The sequence below is a fragment of the Xenopus tropicalis genome, chromosome 7 (genome assembly GCF_000004195.4).
Source record: "Xenopus tropicalis strain Nigerian chromosome 7, UCB_Xtro_10.0, whole genome shotgun sequence".
Taxonomy (NCBI): Eukaryota; Metazoa; Chordata; class Amphibia; order Anura; family Pipidae; genus Xenopus; species Xenopus tropicalis.
In genome coordinates, this window is record NC_030683.2 from 56,618,648 (window position 1) to 56,644,434 (window position 25,787).

At 39.7% G+C, this 25,787-nt stretch overlaps 1 protein-coding gene across 2 annotated transcripts in view; it reads right to left on the minus strand.

The window, feature by feature from the left end:
• slc43a1 (solute carrier family 43 member 1) overlaps nucleotides 1–25,787 on the minus strand; it is a 174,121-nt gene that overhangs the window by 25,031 nt on the left and 123,303 nt on the right. For both annotated transcript variants that reach the window (NM_001199911.1, XM_031905161.1), the window contains exons 10-12: nucleotides 21,406–21,441; nucleotides 8,658–8,763; nucleotides 1,762–1,870 (exon numbers count right to left, since the gene is read on the minus strand). In NM_001199911.1, coding sequence (NP_001186840.1) covers nucleotides 1,762–1,870; nucleotides 8,658–8,763; nucleotides 21,406–21,441 — 251 coding nt within the window. The remainder of the gene's footprint in view (nucleotides 1–1,761; nucleotides 1,871–8,657; nucleotides 8,764–21,405; nucleotides 21,442–25,787) is intronic.

Consider the following 25,787-nt stretch of genomic DNA (forward strand, 5'->3'; position numbering starts at 1 on the left):
GCGTAGCGCGTAATACATGCAACGCGCTGGGGGGAGGGGGTGCTGCGGCCCACTGCCATGCCGTCCGCGGCCCGGCGGTTGGGGACCCCTGTTTTAGACCACTGAAAACCATATATTTTTGGAAATGACACATTTCGATAAATCAAACATGGGTAAGGACATTGTTCTACCAAAATACTAAACAACAAAGCTTTCCTAAACTTAGCAGTTTTGATGACATTTCTGACCTAAATATGTTGCTATTTGCTGCATTTATCTCACACAATTTTTTACATACAATGGCAAATGAACGCCAGACGTCTACTGAAAAGTTTGATGCCCAATATAAATAGATATACCAAACTATGTGCTCATCTACTGACCCCAAATAAAAGTAGTGCATATGAATTTTTTCACCTGCCAACTCAGCTTCTGCAGACAGAGCCCCTGACAGCATATTATGTGCCCTAATACTCCCTAACTGTACAGAGACCCCCCCAAAAAACATATATTTTTGAAAAGTACACATTCTGACAAATCCGAAACAGGTGGACACGTCTTTCTACACCAAACTACCAAAAGGAAATCTATGCTAAAACTGCAATAAAATCACAAAAATGAAATACAATTAATATTCAAATCAATAAATAATCATGCTGTGAAATAAATAGTTTTTAGGGGAAAAACAAAAGACAAAATGCTAAAATAAGGAACTAAAAAAAAAAAAGTATCTATGTGTCTGTTTGTGCATACTTGTGTGTACTGTACATCTCTAAAAAGTGTGTCAGTGTGTGTATATGTGTATGTAAGTGTGTACATTTGTACAAAAGCAAAAAACAAAGTCAGAAAAGCAGAAAAAAGCTACATTTAGTAAAACATGTGATGTGTGTGGGTAGTCTCAGGGGGGCTGCAGGAAGAAGCTCTAACAGCTGACAAGAGTGCGATTGTGTCTGCTATTAGAAGTCGGCCCTGTGACAATTGCGTCACAGTACCGACTTGCCAGCTCCCTTGGCTCATTGTCTAGGGGGTTGGGGTCGCACCGGTGGCAAAAAGCAGCCAGTGCAGAGAAAGAAGCTTGATCCATGAAGCACATACAGTATGTGACAAAGATAAAGCCTTTTCCGCAAAGCACGTATCACACACTGTTATGATTTTTATAGTGCACTTTTTATTTCTAAATTTCATTGTTTACATAGCAAATAATTGACTCTAGCATTTTAAATGTTATTCTTAAACCAACAAATGTATTTTTTATTAGTTGTTATATTGGTGTGTAGGCAGTCATCTCAGTGCACAGTGATACACATGAGAACTGCTTTCACATAACCTATTTTTTCTCCTACTCCCATGTAACTGAAGGAGTGGCTAGCCAGACTTGTTTTTTTTACTATTGAGTGCTATTCTGATATCTGCTGGGAGCTGCTATCTTGTTTCCTCCCCACTGTTCTGCTGGTAAGTCGCCAAGCAAGCGGATCTTCCCCCGATATCCCCACCTACGGGTGGGCGATATCGGGGAGCATTTAGGTAAAAAAAAAAATAATCTGATGCAGTCCCCGATCCGACCAGATTTTCTAACCTGGCCGATCGAGATCTGGCCAATTTCGGCCAGGCCGCTCTGCTCTCCCCATACTCGGCCCGTGTATGGGGACCTTTACTGCCCTAACACACCTATATAAGATGTAGACTAGATTGGAGAAGTGCTAGAGCGCACATACACCAGTAAACAATCAGTTAATGTCAATAAAACTTACATTTTATTTAAATGATAAATAATATAATTACCTGGAGAGGAAGGTTGCTAATTAAACATGTTACACCAAAGCAGATGAGAATAATGTTGGTGAAAATGAAAGCTCTTGTAGCATTTGTAAGTTTTTGAATGTTTTTAGACCTTGAAAGAAAACAGAAAAATGTTAGTATTTTGCATTTCTCACAAATTAAAAAATACAGTAAAAACAGTAATTCAAAAACATGTTAGAATGTTGACTCTTCATTGGTATGGTTCATTGGTATGGTTCTTCTATCTACTTAAATTAATGTTCTGATCATTTTAAGTATTTGCCTTTCTCTGATGCTTTTCTCTAACCTGACATTTAAAACACTATGTAGTTACTCCTTAGGTCAGCAACACCTGTCAACCAGAAAGCAGATTGATGCTATGATTTGACTCTAATTATCATTTTTCTTCTTCTTTTCTTCTGTTTTTTTTTTTTAATTCTCTGTACACTGATACTCCAATATGCAAAATGTTCAAATTAGATGCCTATTGGGAAGAAATGCAGGTGTGGGTATACCCATGGTCCTAGCCTTGTGCTAAAATAACCCCCTGCGGTATGCCCAACTACGCACAGTGTTCAAACTAATGCCTACTGGGTAGTGCTACAGGTGTGGGTTTTTCCACATTTCTACATGCGAGCTAATTTAGCCCCATTCTATCCTATGGTTTTGCGAGGCTCTAAAGCACTCCTGCCCTGTGAAATGATTTGGACTAAAGCACCATGGGTATGGATATAGGCTATGCCTGAATCCAGTGAATATGATTCCTCAGTATCCACTCTGTGTCTAAAACACTAATTAGCTATTCATGTCCATCAGCTGAAAGCTATCAGGGTTCTTGTTGGAGGTCCCATCCTGCTGACAGTCACTGGTATCTGGTAAGGTGCATGTGCTTCCTGTGGCTTTGCTTTTGTTGTGTGATATTTAATGTTTTATTTGTGAGCCTGACTGTTTGGGGGTTGTTCTGCTGTAGAATTATTGTACCCAATAAGCAGTCTTCTTCTGGTTTCTAACTTAAGTTTAAATTCTGCCGCCAAGCCAATACTATCTGGTAAGGTGCTTGAAATCATATGGGACACTTTGCTATTTTGTGAGCCTTAGCCCTCTGTCCAAGACACAGCTGGTATTTGTGCTCATTTTTCTACACCAGGTACTCCCAGGGTTGGCTGGGGGTTTGGGTTGCTGAAGCAGTATGGTACCTCCTTCCTTTCTTTCTGTGTTTTTCTATTTCTGTTGTGCATTTTCATTGGATATAGGTTGTCTCTTTAGAGATGTAATTCTGATCTGGTGGCTTAGGTGTTAGCCTAGTTGTAGTTCAACCCCAGCGTTTGGCTAACATTTTATTTTGGCATGCAATATTGCTGTCTTTTTGTTATGGCCCTTGGCTCGCATGTCCACTGGTCTTGGTTATGGTCAGATTCAGATCTTTTTATTGTCATCTCAGCCACATAAGAAACTTAGACAGTGGGACAAAATTGTTGAATTTTAGGACTCAAGTGAAAAAAGACAATACACAACACATATTTTAACAAAAAAAAGTGAATAATGTATCAAAAGAATGTATCAAAAAATAAAGCAGCAATACAATGTGCAAATCAATACAATTCAAATTTTCCAATGTGTCACATAGCATATAACCATGTTATTTTAATTCTTTTATTTTAATTAAAAAATTGTACAGCTTGAGGAACAAAACTGTTGTACAACCTAGTTGACCGAGGGCATATGCTACGACAATGCTGTCCAACTTCTGTGGTGCCGAGAGTCGGAATTTCTCTAGCATACATGGTAGAGGGCTGCTAATGAAAGCCAGTTTTGACCATTCCTTTTTTAAACCAAACCCACTTCAAACCATACCCATGTTATCACAATGGTGGTAGTGCTGCAAAAACCCAAATGGTTGGTGCTCACTGTGGGAATATCAACCATCATTAGTTTGTGAAAGAATTATATTTTGTCATATTAAGATACACCCTTAAATCCATCCGCCTCCTCCTCCCCTCTGGATAGCACAGCAACCCCCAGCACATAATTACACACCTTAGGGACCATTTTATTTCCAACTGCTAACAAACTCCCAGAACAAACCCCTGCGAGGTTCACCTCCCACAGGCAGCATAGGGCAGGTAGAGTATGGCACACACAGGCAGTACTCTGCCTGCCCTATGCTGCCTGTGCGTGCCATGATCTGCCTGCCCTATGCTGCCTATGTGCCATACTCTGCCTGCCCTTAGCTGCCTGTGTCTGCTATACTCTGCCTGCCCTATGCTGCCTGCTTGTGACATAGGCACATAGGGCAGGCAGTTCATACAGTGACAAAGAGTCACTGTATACAATTACAAAGAGTGGTGGTAAATGGAACATTTTCTAATTGGGCCAGTGTTAGTGGAGTACCGCAGGGGTCAGTCCTTGGACCTTTGCTTTCTAACTTGTTTATTAATGACATGGAGGTGGGCATAGAAAGTAATTTTTGCTGACGATACTAAATTGTACAAAACTATAAGTTCAATGCATGGATGCTGCCACTTTGCAGAGCAATTTGAGAAAATTGGAGAAATGGGCAGTAAAATGACAAGTGCAAAGTTATGCACATTGGTGCAAATATTATGAACACAAGTTATACACTAAATGGTAGTGTGTTGTGGGTATCCTTACTTGAAAAGGATCTGGTGATTCTTGTAGATAACAATTTGTCTAATTCCAGGCATTCTGTGGCTACTAAAGCAAATAAAGTGCTGTCTTGTATAAAAAGGGCATTGACTCAAGGGATGAAACATAATTTTGCCTCTTAATAGGTCTCTGGTAAGGCCTCACCTTGAGTATGCAGTGCAGTTTTGGGCTCCAGTCCTTAAGAAGGATATTAATGAACTGAAGAGTACAGAGATGTGCAACTAAACTAGTAAAGGGGATGGAACCTTTCATGGTTGGGGTTATTTTCTCTGGAAAAAAGGGGCTTGCGAGGGTACATGATTACTCTGTACAAGTACATTAGAGGGGATTAAAGACAGATAGGGGATGTGCTTTTTTCCCCATAAAAACGATCATCACACCAGAGGCCACCCCTTTAGATTACAGGAACAGAACTTTCAGTTGTGCAAATATTGGGAAAATGAGGTTCAATGTTGAAAAGTGCACTTTGTTATAAATAATATAAATAGCCATCAAATTCAAGGCAGCGTCATTCTCTGGTGAGGCCTCATATTGAGTATGCAGTGCAGTATGCAGTGCAGTTTGGGGCTCCTTTTTATCCAGTATTCTGCAGATTTTATTTTATAGAAACACGGATGTTGTGTTGTATCTCTGAATTTTAAGAGCCACCATAAAGGTTTTTACCCTGCAAAATAAATGCCTGGAGGACCTTTCAAATAAGCTTAAAATTAAACAATTCTTTTATGCCTCAGAATGTGAAGAGAGAAGAGATTGAATGTGTATGGGCTGGGGTATCTCACAAAGAGCTTTTTAATCTCAAAAGGGTTTGGCTTTGGTCTGGGTGCATGATGGTCTCCCTACTAATGCTTTTAAATGTAAAAGAGGTATGGTGGCCCTGCCTATATTCCCCAAAGCTGCTTGCCATCGGGAAGAGTCTATTTTACACCTTTTTTTTTTTTAATTCTCAACAACTGTAGATGACTGTACAACATGCTAATTTCATGTTTTTTTTTTTTTATAGAAAATGATTAATTGTTTTAAAGGAGCTCTTTGAAAAATTCAAGATATGATGCATTGGATACCCTGGTTTTGAACTCCAGCCCTCTCCTGGCTCCATATGCCTGCCCAGAACTAAGCCAGTCTTGGACTCTGGCTGTTTTCCACCAGCCCTGACCCCCAAGCCTGATACTGGACTTTGCCTGCCACTAGCCTCAAGCACAGGCCTGTACTGGAACTTATTATTTCTCAGTTTGAGCTTCATACCATTTTGTTATTTATTTCTTGTTTATGAAATCCTTATCTTCATCATACAATGACTTCTGATGATTATCTAGCCTCTAATGATTGTACCTCAGGTTACCTAGCACATAAGTAACAAGATAACAGGATTTTTTTAAACTTTTTGCAATACATACAGTTTAAAATATTAAAAACGACATGGTTACATAGTTAAGTTGGGTTGAAAAAAGACCAAAGTCCATTGAGTTTAACCCTCCAAGCAAACCCCAGAGACATACATAGACCCATACAAACCAATATACAAACTCGCATACATAAACTATATATACCAACATCAATACTAATCGTAGGTTTTAGTATCACAGTAGCCTTGGATACTACGCTTTTTCAAGAAATCATTCCAACCACTCTTGAAGGCATTAACAGAATCTGCCATCATAACATCACACGGAAGGGCATTATACAACTTAATGCATAAGCAAGACAGTACTTTATTTGCTATAGTAGCCAAAGAATGACGCTGCCTTGAATTTGATGGCTTGTTATCTACAGAAATCCCCAAATCATTCTTAATTAAGGATACCCCCAACATACTGCCATTTAGTATATAACTTGTATTTATATTATTTATAACAAGTGCACTTTTCAACATTGAACCTCATTTTCCCAATATTTGCACAACTGAAAGTTCTGTTCCTGTAATCTAAAGGGGTGGCCTCTGGTGTGATGATCGTTTTTATGGGGAAAAAAACACATCCCCTATTTGTCTTTAATCCCCTCTAATGTACTTGTACAGAGTAATCATGTCCCCTCGCAAGCCCCTTTTTTTCCCAGAGAAAATAACCCCAACCTTGAAAGGTTCCATCCCCTTTACTAGTTTAGTTGCACATCTCTGTACTCTTCAGTTCATTAATATCCTTCTTAAGGACTGGAGCCCAAAACTGCACAGCATACTCAAGGTGAGGCCTTACCAGGGACCTATAAAGAGGCAAAATTATGTTCATCTCTTGAGTCAATGCCCTTTTTATACAAGACAGCACTTTATTTGCTTTAGTAGCCACAGAATGCCTGGAATTAGACAACTTGTTATCTACAAAAATCACCAGATCCTTTTCAAGTAAGGATACCCACAACACACTACCATTAAGTGTATAACTCGTGTTTATAATATTTGCACCAAAGTGCATAATTTTGCTGCCCATTTCTCCAATTTTGTCAAATTTCTCTGCAAAGTTGCAGCATCCATGCATTGAACTTATAGTTTTGTACAATTTAGTATCGTCAGCAAAAATTACTTTCTATGCCCACCTCCATGTCATTAATAAACAAGTTAAAAAGCAAAGGACCAAGGAAAGAAAATGTTCCATTTACCACCATTCTTTGTAATCTATCACTCAGCCGTTATTCTATCCAATGACGTTAACTTTCTATACTATACTATAGCAAAGGCTTTAGCAAAAGTCCAAGTAGATGACATCCACTGCCATTCCAGCATCGAGGTTCCTGCTCTCCTCCTCATAAAAGGCAACTAAATTAGTTTGGCAAGATCTGTCACACAAAAAATCATGCTGGCACAAATTTATAGTTTTTTGATTTGTAGTGTATCCCTTATTACCCCATCCAAAAGCTTTCCTACTACTGATGTCAGACTAACAGGCCTATAGTTTTCAGACTGAAAATGGGATCCCTTTTTAAATAACGGCACCACATTAGCAATTTGCTATTCTTTTGGCACCATGCCAGACCTCAATAAATCCTGAAAAATTAAGTGACTAGGTTTGGCACTCATAGCGCTAAGCTCATTTAATAACCTTTACCACTGAAGCAAGTAAATACAGGTGCACTGGACCCAGGTGTATATTAGGGTTCCACTAAGTGCTAAATATATAAATATATGTATAATATGTATAAAATATAATTGCATTTCAGTCAGTCTGATGTTTTAACCTCAACAAACTATATATTGAGACATGCTGTCTGCCTGCACATGTAATTTTAGGGGTATTAGCTATGGTAGGCAGGTATGCAGAGGATTAGGGATACCACATGTGTCATCGCGTTTTTCCTAAAAAACATGAGTTTATTTGGGGTAAACTCCTCCCAACATAAACATAACAGTCAGGTTAGAAACAGTTCATCAAACATGGTTATGAATTGTCCCTGCATCAGGGCTCTCACCTTCCAGGGTAACTTTCACACTGGAACCTTTTTCCCAGGGCTTCTCACCATCCCCAGTGGATTTCACACATCCACGGTGACTCACACTTGTAAACACTCTTGGCTACTCACGTAGCTCTGCTGTTTCTCCCCTCCTCGGATACCAGCTCACCAGCTTCTGGCACTCAAACACATGGTCACAGCTCCCTCTAGTCCTTGCAGTGGCAGGCAGCACCCTCAGCCCCTCTGGGAGCTCATCGAACAGACAGGCAACCTTACCGCCCTGTGCCCTGCTCTGAGAGACCTTTCTTTTTGACTCCTGGCATTTCTCTGGGTGACTCCTCACTTGTCTGGGGGACTCCTCACTTGGTTACCGCTCCCTCTGCTCCTTGCAGTGACAGGTAGCACCCCAGCTCCTCTGGGAGTTCCTAACACAGAGTGCAGCACAGGGCAGGAAGGCTGCCTGCCTGAGAGTGAACCCCTCTGAGTCCCCAACATCAAACACCCCCCAATCTCCATACCCTTTTATTTGCTGCTCACCTGCAGCCTAATCAGGCAGCTACTTACAGCTGGCCAAATCAAAATGCTAAACTGGAGTCTAGAATTGAGGACCTAATCTACTCACCCTCTATTTACTACAGGACTCGCCTATCCAGCTTTTCCTAACCCACTTGCATGAATACAGCATTAGCTGCTGCTAAACCAGGCATTTTCCCTGGTGTTACATGTATCCCACCTTTATCAATGGTGGAAAATACGCTAAACAGTGTTCTTACTGCTTGTATCTCTCACAATATACATCCCATACCTGTATGTATATATTGTATTCTCTCTATTTACATTAATTACATTCTTACCCCTCATTGCCTTCTTTCATCTTCCAGTCCATGACAAATCCAATGAAAGGACATGTGAAAAGGCACAGTAGTTGTAAAACTCCAAATACAGAGGAGTATAATCCCACTATAAAAGAGAAAGAGAGTATTATTATAATAATTGTAGGGAACTGGTAAATTGTACCTTTTCTAACTCTGGGTCCCCTAGTATTTGGACAGCTATGAAGGGTCCTAAATGTAATAGGGAGTAAGTCCCTGTTCCTGGGTCATACCATGACCTTTTGGTTCATTTCCACAGTTTGGCCATAAGGTGGCACTGTGGTATAAAAGGCTGAGAGCCATGAGGCCAGACAGCCATTTTTTGTGAAGTCTCTGCTGAGTAAGTAGGCAGAGAGTTACTGTGGAATCTGGGAATAGGTAGGTTTCAGAAAGAATAGCGAGCTCCTGTTATAGATCACACTAGGGGGCACATTTACAAAGCACGAACGCTCCGAGTGTATTTTTGCCAATTTTTTCGGCGTCCACACGACTTTTTCGGATGTTTGCACGAAAAAATCGGAAAGGTTTTACCGCTGTTTACAATTGTTCGGTACGAAAATTTTGTGACTTTCGGATCGCCAATACGATATTATCATGACTAATACGATTTTTTCGTAAGCATTTTCGTGATATTTGCGATCTTAAGAAATTTTCATTTCCAATCCGATTTTTTCCCATTCGTGATTCGGATTCGTGGATTAGTAAATGTGCCCCTAGGTGTGATAGACAGTCAGGGCTATTTAGTGAGCATTATTTTGGCTCCAACAAGGAATTGTAGAGGGATTATAATCCCGGGTATAATACTGCCCAGAGTAGGGTTAACAGTGTACAGACCTAGGGTTAGATAGTGATCACCCAGGTTCCACTGGAAGCATAACCACTGGCACCCATTTATTGAGAAGTACAACACATATATTCCTGGCCTCCATACAAAGCGAGGGCTCACCCCTGAAGGATACAGTCTCATCCGGAATAAAATACGGTGTAGCTTGTGGTAATTAAAGGGCTAATTTACTATAAGCTTACACAATTATTTGTGTTACATTTTTGTACAATTTTGAAATAGGGGATCTGAATTATATTAATCAGCCCATACTGATAACTAGATGTTTGCACTCTATAAAGATTGGGTGGTGGTTGTATATGCCACAATAACAGTACTGGTCACTGTTGGGTTTAACAAATAGGTTGATAGGACTGGTGTCATTTTTAATATTTAGACAATTTTCACTAATTTATTTTTATTAAAACTTAAAGGAATACAGCCATGTGACTTAGGCTCTGATAAACTTCAATCTCTCTTTACTGCTGTGTTGCAAGTTAGTGATATCACCCGCCTCCATTTCACCCACAGCAGCCAATCAGCAGAACAATGGGAAGATAAGCAAGATAGTAGCTCCCAGAAGATATCAGATTAGCACTCAATAGTAAGAAATCCAAGTCTGGCTTGTGACTCCTCCAGTTACATGGGAGTAGTAGAAAAAAGCAGTTCTAATGTGTAGCACTGGCTCCTTCTGAAAGCTCAGGCTCAGGTACAACGCACTGAGATGGCTGCCTACACACCATTATTACAACTAAATAAAAAAATACATTTGTTGTTTTAAGTGGTAGAGTGAATAATTTGTATGTAAAAAGTACACCATAAAAATCACGACAGAATCCCTTTAGGTTTTATTTTATGAATTTGTGGTCCTGGTTAAGTATATGGTGGTTCTCTTTTTGTCAACATTTTACACAACCCTGTAATAAAATTGTCTATCCCATAAGGTTAATAATATCCTTCTTTAAAGTTTCCCAATAATAGGCTGCTTCAAATGCATAGAAACACTATGCCTAGCAATGACCCACTCCCCCTCCCCTGTTAAATGACAACAAAAGAGTCTGGTTCACTATCCCTCCCTTGAAATTCAGATAAAACTGTATTATTAGTCATGTTATACTGTACTTATATGAGCATGTGAGCCCGCTCGTTTCTGCCCCTACACGGGCAGATAAGCTGCCGAATCAGTCCAAGGGACCGATATCAGCAGCTACAATCTGCCCGTGTATGGGGACCATAACTCTACAAGTCAAGCAACAGGCAGACCTCCTTGAGGACTATGAAATTTGGCAACACCGCAACAATATTTGCATAGTGGAGCTGCCTGAACGCTCGAGGGCGATGATCCGGTTGAGTTTATAGAGGCTTGGCTCAAGGACATGTTTGACGCAAGTACCCTCTCAGCAATTAGTCCATCAAGTTCAACCCCTCCAAGCAAACCCAGCACACACAACCTATACTTAACAATCTATACTATCACATACATAAACTATATTTACAAACATTAATACTAACTGTAGATATTAGTATCACAATAGCCTTGGAATACTATGCTTGTTCAAGAACTCATCCAGGCCCCTCTTAAAGGCATTAACGGAATCTGCCATTAAAACATCACTAGGAAGGGCATTCCACAACCTCACTGCTCTCACCGAGAAAAACCACCTACACTGCTTCAAATGGAAGCCTTCCTAGTTGGGTGGATAGGCAGGGTGGGTGGGTTGAAAGTTAAGTATATTGTTACAGTGGTGTTTATGTAACCCCTTTTATGTATTTCTCTAGTGTTTGTTCTGCCCCTTCCCCCCCATCCCTACCCTTATTCAATACACCAATGCTACCATGGGAGTTAAGCGGGAGCTGGAAGGTAAAATGGCAATCGACTACCTTAATCTACACTTAGAACAACCACCAAGATGATGGCTCTAAAAATATTCTCTTGAAACACCAGAGGCCTTAATTCTAAGATCAAAAAAGGCTTGGTGTTCCAATACCTAAAGACATATATCCTTCTGTAAGAAACACATCAGACAGTCATGTCCTAGCTTTAAAGAGAGCGTTGGTCACTAGGGTATACCATTCTGAATTTTCTAATCATTCCAGAGGGGTCACTGTCTTAAGTAAAACAGCCAGCATTGTTACAGATAACATTGTATTGTATAGGCAGGTATGTTATTATACAATGTTCCTGGGAGCAACAATCACTTAAATTGGTCTGTGTATATCTTCCCCCGCCAGCTGACCTGTCCATTATAGATGATATTATGGGGAAAACGCTTACTATGGACTATGCCCCAACACTAATTATGGAGGACTAATTATGGTCCTTAACCTGAAGTTGGACCACCACCCTCCAGGCAATGCCAGATCCACTCCTTTGCTGAATTGGAGTTTCTCTTATAACCTACTAGACTAGAGTCACCCAGTAACTAAAGCTTACTCTTGTTATTCATCAACACACAGAAAACCAAGATTACAGATTCTCAGTACCAGCCAGGCGGCATATCAGATCTTGCCCCAATATGTTTATCTATTAGAACTCACTAAGACTGCACCACTCCTAACTGGCAAATTAACCCCAAGTAGCTGACAATCTCACAAATATGGGAAACCGTGTCCCAAGTATATGAGAACTATTGGACAGATAACGCCCTCTCCTCTAACCCATTCACAGTCTGGGAAGCATCCGAAGCCTGTCTGTGGGACTCCCTCATAGTGTCCATTGCTACTTATACTCACCTGTGATACTAAAATTTTCGTTCTCGCTTTGAGATTGATCCAAATTACTGAAACATTGATTCACCCAGATTTAAACCAGGTTTTTGCTGGGTAAAGCCATTAATTTATCCCACCTACACCACTTTCCTTTCCCCAAATTTCCCACTTCCTTTATCCTTTTTTTGCTGTGCCCATACTGGACAATTTGAACAACAGCAGCAGGAAGCTATGGGTTGCAATGGCATCTGGCACAAGCAGGGCTATCTCAGGATCAAACACTCCAGGGAACCACCGTGACAGCTGAAGGTAAAACAAACTTTATTTTACAATAAAAAAAAACAAAAAAAAGCCTTACTTGCTTTGTATCTCCTGATATGTATTCAGGCTAAAGTGCACAATATTCAAATATGTTAAATAGGAAGAGAGGTCACCTAGTTGGTAAAGTCTCAATGACACAATTAACAGTGATTAATCATGATTGTTCCCCTTTAAGCAACATTTTAAAGATTTTCCATTTTCCTTGTGACTGTGAAGTCTTTCCCAGTTGATATATTACGATATTATTATTATTATTATTATAATTTTCTTTGTAACCTTAAGCCCTGCTGAAATTCAAAGGGATTCCACACCCTCCAATGGTAATTTCTTTAGCACATGGCTTTAATTCTGGCTTTACATTCAAGACAAACTCCTTTACTTTTTCTAATCCCTCTGTCCCTCCTAAAACGGGTGTAACCATTTAAATTCACAGCCCAGTCACATGTTTCATCCCACCCTCCCTTTTCTTTTTCCCCACACTAGTTACCCAGCTGACTGTAATCAGCATGGCTTTATGAAAAACAGGTCATGTCAGACAAATTTAATTTCTTTTTATGATGAGGTGGGTAAGAAGCTGGACAGTGGGGATGCAGCAGAATGGGAAACTGGATACAGGATTGGGTACAGAGGGTGATTGTGATTTAACACATTCATTATCAGTATATGCAGATGACACAAATTGGAAGCTTAACTTTTAGTATGATGTAGAGAGTGATATTCTGAGACAATTTGTAATTTTTATTATTTGTAGTTTTTTAATTATTTCAGTTTTTGTTCAGCAGCTCTCCCGTTTGGAGTTTCAACAGCTATTTGGTTGCTAGGATAAAAAAATGACTATAGGAACCAGGGAGTGGTTTGAATAAAAGACTGATATATGAATGGGAGGGGCCTGAATAGAAAAATAATAATAATAAAACTGTAGCCTTGCAGAACAAAAGTTTTTTGGTTGCGGGGGTCAGTGATCCCGTTTGAAAGCTGAAAGAGTTGGAAGAATGAGGCAAATAATTAAAAAAAATATAATGGAGAAGGACCTTGGAGTCCTTGTAGATAATAAACTTGGCTGTAGCAAGCAATGCCAGGCAGCAGCTGCAAGGGCAGACAAGGTTTTGAACTCTTTCAAAAGGGGCACCTTTAGGCGTGCCAGTCCCCGGTCTCCTCTGGTACGGCACACACCTGCGCACACCCCTCTTTGGCGTGATACGACGTGCAATGGCAAGACACGCGCGTGTGCATGCGGAATAGACTTGGCATCTCTAGGTGCTGCACGATGACGTCAGCAGATGTGCTGATGTCAAATTCAAACTTTAAAAGTGGTACTTTGCTTGTTTTCCTTGCCCACGCTGGTCCTGACTTCCTGGTTCCTAGCTAAGCTTGTTTTGTGCCTGATTTACTGGTTTTTAACTTCTCGCCTGACTTGGTTTTCTGATCTTGCTGCCTGCCACTGACCTTTGCCTGACTTCGACTCTGACTACCCTCCCAACTTGGACGAAATTCAGCCTATTATGATTTGATGGATCTCGGCAATCAAGATGACATTATTTTATTTGTTAAGGGTCCTCCTAGTCCATTTCCTAGGGAAAACAGTTAGCTCCATCCAAAAGTCAATCTCAAGTTTTATCTGGGATAACAAAAGGCCCAGAATTAGACTGATGGTAATGACTAAGACACTAGGTGGATTGGGGATCCCCAATATTTTAAAATATTTCATGGCATCAAAATTGACATGATCTTTGATCTCCTGTTTTCTTTCTACTTGTGGAGTTTGCAAAGGAGGTTTTTATCTTTAAAAGAAAATATTCATTATAACAGTAAAGGTAAAGGCTTGGCATTTTATCACCCAGACATGATCATCTTCTTCCACAAAGGTCCCTTTGTGGAATCCAGGTATCCATATCAGAAGACTTGCTAAACTTGCATGTGCCGCCGCTGCAGAGAGCTTCTATCCATGACAGCCCCCCTGGGCAACGTGCCAGGGGGGCTGTCATGAGGGTCCTGTGAGACAATTGCTCTCAGGACCCTCCAGGAAGCAGCAGACACGATCGCATCGCGTCTGCTGCTTCCTGCTTCCTACTTCCCCCAGGAGCGCCGGCCCACTGAAGAGGAGGCGATCGCGTCTTCAGGACAGGTAAGGACTTTTTTTTTTTTGCATTTACATTTTTTTGCATTACTTACACACACACTTACATACATTTATACACACTTACATACATTTACACACACTTACAGCACACATTTTAGCAGTTTTGTTTTTCATTTTTCACACTTTTATACACTTATTTACACTCATATACACACTTACACATTATAACACAATTTTTACACATGTACACACATGTATACACAAACACTTTGGGGTTTTTTTTTTTTGGTTTTTTTTTTTCATTTTGCCACTTTGTTTTTAGTTTCTTTTACCTAAAAACTGTTTATTTTGACAGTGTGACTATTGGATCAGATATTCTGACCACTAATTACACTGTCATGTGACTTATTTTGTTGTTTCGCTGATTTGCACAATTTTTGTGGTTTTATCGCATTTTATCCCTGTATAAGTGTTCCTAATCTGTTTTTAGCGTAGCTTTTGCCAGGTGTAACTTTGGTGTACAAAAATAACTATTTTGAATTCATCAGAATGTGTACTTTCCAAAAATATATGGTTTCCTGGGGGTCTCTGTATAGTTAGGGGGGGTTACTGCACATAATACGCTGTCAGGGGGCTCTGTGTGCAAAAGCTGAGTTGGCAGGCTAGAAATCCTTATGCGCTATTTTCATTTTGGGGTCAGTACATACCGCAGACTTTGGTATATCTATGCATATTGGGCATCAAACTGTTCAGTAGGCCTCTGGTGTTCCTATTTGGGGTGACTTGCCTTTGTATGCAAGAAATTGTGTGAGATAAATGCGGCAAATTGCAACATTTTTAGGTGATTTTCTGAAATGTCATAAAAACCAATAACTTTAGGAAAGCTTTGCAGATTGGTACTTTGGTGTAGAAAGGACTCTTTACCCTTGTTGGATTTGTCAGAATGTGTACTTTCCAAAAATATATGTTTTTGTGGGGGTCTCTGTATAGTTAAGGGAAGTTTCGGCACATAATACACTGACAGGGGGCTCTGTGTGTAAAAGCTGAGCTGGCAGGCGAGAAATCCTTATGCGCTATTTTCATTTTGGGGTCAGTACATACCGCAGACTTTGGTATATCTATGCATATTGGGCATCAAACTGTTCAGTAGACCATAGGTGTTCCTATTTGGGGTGATTTGCCTTTATCTGATCTTTATCAAGAAATTGTGAGAGATAAATGCGGCAAATTGCAACATTTTTATGCGATTTTCTAAATGTCATATAAATCTGCAAACTTAGGAAAGCTTTACAGCTTGGTACTTTGGAGCAAAAAGAAATGTTTACCCATTATAGATTCGGGGGGATGTGTACTTTCCAAAAATATATGGCTTTCTGGGGTGAGTGTACATTTTTTGTAGCATTATCCCACATAAAGGATGTAAATGTGTGGATTTTGCAGGAGCTGAAATGATACATCATATGGGGGTATGTTCCCATTGGGGCCCCTACATGCCACATACTTAGGTAAACCTATACATATTGGGCATCAAACTGTTCAGTGGACCCCTGGCGTTCTAATTTAGGGTGTTTTATCTTGGTACCTAACACTATGTAGGAGATAAGATGCTTCGAAGTGGAAGCTTTGAGGGGATTTTTGGAAATGTCATCAAAATTGCTAACTTTAGAAAAGCTGTGCGGCTTGGTACTTTGGAGTAGAAAGACATGGGTACCCATTTTAGATTCGGGGAATGTGTACTTTCCAAAAATATATGACTTTCTGGGGTGAGCGTACTTTTTACTAGCTTTATCCCACATATAATGATGTAAATGTGTTGATTTTGCAGGAGCTGAAATGACAGAAATGATAGATCATATGGGGGTATGTTCACATTGGGGCCCCTACATGCCACATACTTAGCTAAACCTATACATATTGGGCATCAAACTGTTCAGTGTTCATATTTAGGGTGTTTTATTTGGTTACTTTATGACCTGTAGGAGATAAGATACTATAGACTGGAAGCTTTGAAGCAATTTTTAAAAGAAATCACAAATTTTGATAAAAACCAATAACTTTAGGAAAGCATTGCGACTTGATAGTTTGGAGTAGACAGACAGTTGTGCCTATTCTGTATTCCCCAGAATCTGTTCTTTCCAAAAATGTACAATTTTCTGGGATAAACCTTAGTTCCATTGTGGAAATTTTGTCCTTGAAATCTAAAGTATGCAGCTTTCTGGAGCAGTGCTTTGGAAATTTGGTAATGTACTGCTGGGAGTTTTTGACCTATACAAGTGACAAATCTCCATAAAACTATATATATTTGGTATTGGCACGTTCAGGAGACATGGGACTTTCCAAATCAGTTGTATATTCGTGCATAAAATAATTTTTGTTTCTAGTATGTGTGTTTATATTATGGAAAATTAGATTTTTTTTGCATTTTTAGACATTTAGAAGCCTATATCTTGTTACAGAATTGGAATTACACAAAAATTCTACCATATTTTGAAAGCTTAGGTTGTTCTGAAAAAAATGATATATTGTTTTCCTGGGTAAACTAAAAGTCCCCCCGAGGAAAGGCCCCTAAAGTGAAACAGTGCAAAATGTTCAAAAACTGTCTGGCAAGTTCCGCTTTGACCAAAACAGCTGGCAGTAAAAGGGTTAAACCACATTGGTCCACCATACTACCTTGCAAATTACTCTCCCCAGGACCCCTAAGGCCTGCTTACTAAACATTCTTGGTAAAACAGTAGCCAACCACAACCAATGCATATTTGCCAATGAAGCGCTTTTTTTTAGCCAAAAAACTTATAACACAACATTGGAAATGCACAGTTCCCCCAGAAATATGTAACTGCGAAAATTTAATGGCTGAGACATGGAAGTTGTAACAACAAATATAGCTCAAAAGAGGAAGCCAAAATAAATTTCATAAAATTTGGGATCAATAGTTGGATAAACATCTTCTTCCCACTGTATAAAATGAGCAATGATGTATACCCACTTTTATGGCCTTATATGCATATTTTCAAATACAACCAGAACTGTACCCTATCATGGTTTACCTCATCTCCTGGAAAACTTTTACTGATAAGATATACTTACAGTATATCTCTTGTCTGATGTTTATCTCAGTTATTATAATGTCTATTTGTTATTCAATAAAAACTACCTGAATTTAATAAAAATAATACGCACCAAGGAGATCAAGTTTAGTGAACACATGAGCTGAGCATAACCTTTGGAATTATTCAGGTGCAGGGGGAAGAGTGTACCTATTCTTTATGATGACCTTATTTAATTCTCTGCAATCAGTACAAGGGCATAGAGTATGGTCTTTCTTTTCCACAAAAAAAAGATGCCAGCCTCAGCAGGAGAAGTGGAAAGACAAATGAAAGTTTTTTTTCAGATTTTCATCAATATAATCCGTAACTTATATTTCTGGTTCTGACAGAGGAAAGTGGATGAGGCCAATTTGTATAGGTTCTGGAAACCTGGCACTTAAGTAAAGATTCACATTTCTCAAAACAACCGGAGTGCTGCTGTTTTCTTCATTTTTGGGTTCTGGAAACTCAGGGACTCCAGACGAGGTACATGGAGACACAGAAATAGGTTTGGAGAAAGGAGGTGCCTTAGTAATACGCCAGCACGGTTGAAAATCGGCAGCCCTCTCCTTCTCCTCTCCTCATCCTTTGGATGACAAGCTCAGTCAGAGACTATAAATCTTCGGGCACCCCCACTTGGTATCCGAGGCACAATTGTGACACAGTCCTCCACTGGACACCTTCCTTGAGATAATCCCATGTCGAAGTCCTCCTTTGGCAGTGGCGTCTCTCTTAGAATCATCATAAAGGAGCACTATCAACTTGTAAGAAAGCGGAAGAGTCATTAAATAAAGGACTTTGTTGCTCCAAGAGGTGATGTGCCCATGTCTGAGGCTTACCAGACAGAAGGAATATAGCAAATTTCCTTTTTGATTGCTCCTAAGTATGTGTGGGTTGAGCATGAATTCTAATTTACAGCTTTTCATAAAAAACATCCTGAATCAGGCACGGGGAATGCACCAGGAGCAATTTGTTAGTTTCTGAATTCTTTGCCTTTTTCTTCCAACTCTTCCCAGCTTTCAAAAAGGGGTCACTAACCCCATAAGCCAAAAACTGTTGTTCTGTGAGGCTACAATTTTATTTTTTTCTATTCTTGCCCTCTCCTATTTATAAAACAATGTCTCACTCATACCCCTGCTTGGTTGCTAGGGTAATTTGGACCCAAGCAACCAGATAGCTGATAAAATTCCAAACTGGAGAGCTGATGAACAAAAAACAAAATAATTAAAAAACAACACAAAATAAAAAATTAAGACCAATTGCAAATTGTTTCAGACTATCGCTTTCTACATCACACAAAAAGTGAATTCAAAGGTAGACAACCCCAAACATCAGGATGCACCAAGCATCGGGATACGTGTGTGTTGGCATCACAACACCACAAGTATGTGCACTTAAGCACACAGGTGACAACCTAGACTTGCTATGTTGTTGGAGGGCAGATGTGCGCCGCGGAACGCACCGGGAGACACACTTACTGGTAAGTTATTTACAATCCCTTTCTTTGATAGCAGACTGAGCAGGAGAGATTGATAAATTTGGGTATTTTTCATTCAGCTATTCAGACTCCCCTTAAAAGCCAGAAGGACATCAAGAACTGTTGACTGTTACAGAGTCTGGGAAACCTTTTTGGTGTGGCAGTGACTGTCGGATGACAGTATCTTTGTCTCAGAAGTTTTTTACAAAATGGTCTGGATAAAGGATTCTATTCCTTAAAGGTTCAAGTTTCTGCTTTGTCTGCTATGTCTGGTATCTGGTAGGCTTAAGATCCCATTATAAAAAACATTCCTTTATTTTGATTTTAAAGACTTTGTTTTTGGTGGCCATCTCCTATGCAGCCATTGTGAGTCTTCTAGTACTTCCAGGCTTATGTGGAGGAACCTCTATTGGCCAATGCTGTCCCAGTAAGGACAGTCTCTCTTGGAAAATTCTAAAGCATTCAAAACGACAGTCTAGTTTCAAATGCTTACCATTTCCAAGACAAACTAAATCCAGACAAACTAACTCCAAAAGGTATAAAGGCTCATTCTACAACACAGTGGCCTCCTTCTGGGCAGGGGCAGCAGACCTTTCAACAAAGGAGAAATGCCAAACAGCAGCTTAGTAGTTAAGACTTTCATAAATCACTATGTTCAACATGAAATTTTTTTTTGGGAGGGAGGGATTTTAATGCTATTATACCTTCCCCTCTGGGTTACACCTGGGGTGTTTTTATTGTGACATTAAAAAGTGGCCTAAAAAAGAAAATTACAGTAAGTATAACAACAATTTTCCTATTGGTTTATGAGGTGAAACATAATTGCAGTATGTGTGAAAATCTGGAATACATTGTTTTACTGAACTTAATCTGGGCATTTATTCCAAAATGTGCTGCTGAGGTAAAAATAAACCCTGTTAATTTTACAAAAAATGATTTGCAACAGTAACAGGGGTGTAAAGTCTGAGTGTAAACTGATATGGTAGCAAAAAGAAGCAACAACAGTGACCTGCGGGTTAACTGCAGGGTGGCAAACTCTAAGAAGCCATATTCATTTTTTTTAAAGCAGAATTTCATCTCTTTTAGTGATGAGAGAGCAACAGCAATGGTGGGGGGGGGAGGGGCAGGCGGCATCAGGTAGGCTGCAGCACTATATAACTCTAACAATTGTGTCCACGTAATTTCAATTTCCTATTCTCAGCAGAAATATGTTCATTCATAAAACTTAATTTACCAGTTTCATATTCACAAATAATAATACACTGCAACAGTACTAAAGAATTTATACTAAAAATTACTCTTGTTTGTTTGCCAACTTTAAAGGACAAGTAATACCAAAAACCAGAGTGGGGCCAAGTAGTATTTGCAGCCAAGGCAATACTACTTAGTCCAGCGCTTCCCCCACTACCCCCCCTTACCACCCCCTCCACACTGTTCTCTGCTCTCCATTAGATGCTCATCCCTATAAATAAAAAAATGTTCTTGGCAATGATGGCACCATAGAGGCTCAGTGGTGACCAATGGTGTCTGATTTGAATTCAGACCTAAGGCATTATCTGAAGGGAACTGGTATGTTCACCATGTGTCTGCATGGGTTTTTACCTCACTAACAGATCAGTGAACTGATCAATCTCTGTAAAGTTTAGCATGTATAAATTTATTATATATAATAAATATTAGGCAGAATTGGTCCTACTGCTTAGTATGACCTTGAGTGCCACCAATCATGGCTACAATGTAGTTTATTTGTATAGGGCTACTGAATGTAGAACAGTAATCAAAGCAGTATATATAATTGTTGGTAGCCTATTTAATAATGTCAGGGCACTGAAAAAATATATTTAATATTATATATTTATATTATATATTTAGAATTCAGCTTGACACCAGAGGGCCAGAAGCTTATAGCTTTACTTTGTCCAAGTTCAAAAATTATTTTCTGTATCAAACACACAGTTTTTACAAGCTCATGGTAACAGTTACAAAAATTGGTGTTACTGGCACTTTAATACTGGTATGAAACTTATTGCTAAGGTTGTAGTAAGACAAGTGACTGATGTCTCTGGGGCTCACCTACTCTGCTTGTTTCCCAGCACAAAAACCAAGCACCAGCGCTAACCAGAGCTAGCTTTTTTAAACAAGGCTACATTGGACTCTTAGTAGCATATTTCTACAATAATTATAACATTTCTTACAGGACAAAAGAAAATATTCTAATTTAAGAAATTCTTTACCTTCATAATCTGCGTTCAACCTTAAAGCATCAGGAACTAAAAAAAAAAAGAAGAACATAGATTAATAAATAAAAAAACTTTAAAATGTGAAATGCTAAGGCTAAAGAACCATAAAGTTGTTGTATTGCCACACTTTTGCTCAGCTAAAATTTTGGTGAAGTACAATGACGTTCACTTCCAATTGACACTAGCATATGTCTCACTATATTTTGAAAATCATAGAAGTTGACCATTTCTAGATTCATAGTTCTCTTATCCATATGCCGAATAGTTTGCAAGAACAATTTTAAGTGATTCCTACCTGTAGGCTGTCATGGTTCTCCTCAAAGAATAGGGCAGTGATCCATCAACCCAATTTCAACAATCATTCAGGATATTAATAAAAATTATTCCTTAATGTAAAATTAAAACTTAACAAAGACATACAGTAGTCTGCAAATGCTGCACACTGTATTTAAGGCTTCAGTACCAACCATATGCGACCACAGCCTTTTTAGCAGTAAGGAGTAGTGTCTTTCTGAAGATGCCTCCAGGAGCTCCCCTTCTTTTCTACTAATTCAAGTCAGTTACTGTGAGCTTAGGGACCAACTCACAATATATTGCATATATAAAATATAACTCAGAATACAAGGCTTATTAGTAATTAATTCAGATTTTCATTATATGGCAGCTCAGAAACTAGTGCAATTAGCACCAGAATTTAATAATTGATCTTGTAGTATCAGCTTTTATGACATGTGAACCTGAAAGCCTAAATCATAACTGTTCATAGATTTTAAAACTTTAGGCTGGTGCATGACATTTCTGCCCATATTTTTTTAGGGTTCATTTACTGACAGCAGGGTGCATGGTGCAAAAAAAAGGCACAAAGTTGTCATGTTTTCAGTGGCAGTGGACACAAGAAGTGCCCAAGGTTCTGCACTTCCATGAAAGCAGTGTTGTCTACATTCAGCATCTGCTCTCCCAACCCCTGCTCCTAAATTGCATGTTTGAAAGTACTAAATTGTATAAAGAAAGTGCTTGTGTGGTAGTTGTCCTTTAACCTCTGCCCACACACCTGCAATCTCCCCTTTCCTCCATTTTGCACAGAAATTGGTATGTTATTGGGGGTTCACACTTACCTGGAAACAATGGGTGGCCCTTCTGGCAGATTGAAGTTCCCTCCCTTACCGTAGTGCAGGGATCCTTTTATACCCGTGAGCCACATTTAAATGGAAAAAGTGTTAGGGAGCAACACAAGCATGAAAAAGGTTCCTGGGGGTAGCAATAAGAGCTATAATTGGCTACTTAATAGCCCCTATGTAGACTTGCAGCCTACAGAAGGTTCTGTTTGGCATTTATACTTGGTTTTTATGCAACAAAAACTTGCCCCCAAGTCAGAAATTCAAAAATAAGCACCTGCTTTGAGGCCACGGGGAGCAACATCCCAAGGGTTCGGGAGCAACATGTTGTGTGATGCCTGGTAGGATGATGGTGTTACTCCCTCTGCACTGGTTCACAGGAAGGTGTTATCCCACCAGGATAGGGACCCCACTAGCACACCCTGGATACACTGGGAAAATGTTTGGCAGAAGCATCCTCAGCATGATGACTGACCTCTTGTTTTAACCACCTAGAAATGCTCTACAGCATGGTCCATATCATTTATTTGCCCTTTTCTTGTGGCATCACAATTTTGTCGTTTTTTGTGTTCCCAGGGCTGTTAATCCAAGGAGGCACATCTGGGATTCATGTCTGCTTCAGTAAGCGCAAACCATTTCTTCACTGCCTGCCTTGCTATAGTAAACTTCATGTGCTTGAGGGCTATTCTATCACTAATTTCTTGGGGCAGTGGGTGCTCAGCAATTCAATTTTGCATAGGGCCCACTGGTACCCTAAAGTGGCCCTGGGGTGGTATCCTCACTATGTTTATGTTTTTCCCCCACCCATGCTTATTATACTAGTACTACTTCCCATTCTGCTTCTACTTTCTTATCTTTGAGTCCTTTTAACTTCCAATTCCACTTCTATTAGGCTATTCACTTCTGTTGGGCTTTTATCCTCACAACTTATGTTCTGATCTCCCCTACCCCAGATGTGGTATTACCCTTTCCTTCTGTTTTTAATGTACTCACCTTTTTTTGCATACCTTGTGCCTATTTTTCTCTTTATTTCCCTAATTTACAGCTTAAACACTAAGGTCATTGTCAGACAGGATGTTTTGCTACCTGTGGTAAATCTAAACTACAAACAATTATAGTTTCCTTCCCACCAGCAGTATTGTGAATTGCCAGTCAGAAAACATACAATCTACAATTTACCATGGGCAAAAAATGCCCTAAAGGGTTTACTGAGTGGAAATGCAGTGTGCAAAATGCAATTCTGAACACAATTTTTTATAATTTCAGAGTCATTGCATCCAAGAGGCAAGTTAAAAGGATCCTAACACATAAAACTTGTGAAAAGTACATAATAAGCAATATACACTAATGTTCATAATGAGCATCTTAAGTGGGGGCTCTGTATGTAATATATGCCCATTATAAGAAATGATGTTAGCACATGTCACAACTCCAAAACAGTTGCAAAGTGGAGCGCTTTTAGGAGCGCTCGGGGGAGGGGGTCAGAGGGTGTTGGGGGCCTATGCAGGGGGGGTAAGGGGGTAGGGGCCATTGGGGGTGCAGAGGCCCCTAAGGCAGAAGCCCCAGTGGGCCCTGCACCCCCCAGTCCGTTCCTGTATGCAATACAAGGTAGACAGTTTTTCATTAAAAATATAATTTGCATCAGTTGACTCTCTCAACTCTCAAATCTCCCAATTTTTACTTTGCAGCAGGAACAGCACCCTGGCTGGTCAGAGGTTAGTGACTCTTTTCATTGAGGGTGCGTAACACATTGGCACCCCCCAGTGAGTTTCAGTTTGTTTCTTATTAACCTTAATGTAAATGGCATACCTGCTTCCTCACCTGCGAAGAAACACAGGCAGAAAAAAAAGATCCAGACTGTAAGGTTCCTGACCGCCGACTGTAAATTTAGTAATCCAAAGGGAGACCTCCTGGCAGGACCAAGACGTATACGGGGACAAGAACGACACAACTCCATTGGAAGTTCAAACTTGTCCAATTTATTGTTAAGTGATCATCACTCTTATAACCTTCGTTGCACACGTAACTACATGAGGGTGTGTTATAGCAAATAATAAAAAGACTATTGTTGCTTCAAAGATGGCCTTCAAGGATGGCTAATGCGGGAAAGGAATTTTAAGGAGGACACAAGGAGTAGAAGATGCGTCAGTGCATAGATAAGATTAAGTTGTTTCTCAAGGCTTATATTCATAAGGTGCAAGCTGTGCAAGGGTACTATTTGAGAAAAACAACTATTATGGGATGTTCAAACCTTGCTGTTTGCTGTTACAAAATGGAGATACATTTATAAAATGGAGTATGATATGCTAAGCATCAAAGTGTATCAAAGTTATCAAAATACATGCATATATGAATATATGATTATGTGAATATGAGAATATAGGACATTATTTCAAACCTTACACAGACCAATCTGCTCCTCGTTGTAAGTGAAGTTAGCTGTGTAGACAGTTGGACTGTGTGCACACACATGCATGAATACTTCCATAATTCCATGCCAAAATCAGCTTTGTGCCCACACTTGTGCCGGTGCCTGTCAGTGCTGAAACACTGACATCGGCATGATGCCTATCATTGCACTTACCCAAGGAATGAGTGGGACTGGATACACTTGGATTGACTTTTGCTACACCTGCATTTTTACGCAGGTGGAGAAGCAGCCTGGTGTGCCATTTACCTTATGGTTAAAGAAAAACAAACTGAAATTCACTGGGGAGCACTCCCATAAATAAAGTCACTAACCTGACCAGCTATGGTGCCGTTCATGCTGCAGACCACTGCTCCATTGATCCTCTTCAGGTGTCCTTGGCATGCACATGAGCAATGGAGTAAAGATTTGGAGATCAATTTAGATTGATCCAATTATTTGACCTTGAGAATCACATTGCTGGCATATAGGTCATCGGGATGAGGACCACATCAATGAGCAGATGCACCCATTGCCCAGACAGGATTTTTAAATCTGCCTGATTAACATCTACCTGTATTTTGGCCAGATATAGGTCGGGTAGACCCATCTGAGGGCCACATACACAGGCCAATAGGCTGCTGACTCAGCAACTTTTATCAGCCCATGTATGGCCACCTTTAAGTAAGCAATTGTTTTTACTGGCACAACCAGTAAATGTCCCTTTTGTTGTCCTTTAAAAACTTTGGTACTTCCCATACATTACAGACATGACATGGCCAGTATAAAATAGAAAATTTTGGTCAGCAAAGTAAATGATGTATGTAGCAATTTTTCATTTATTTCCCTTCTAT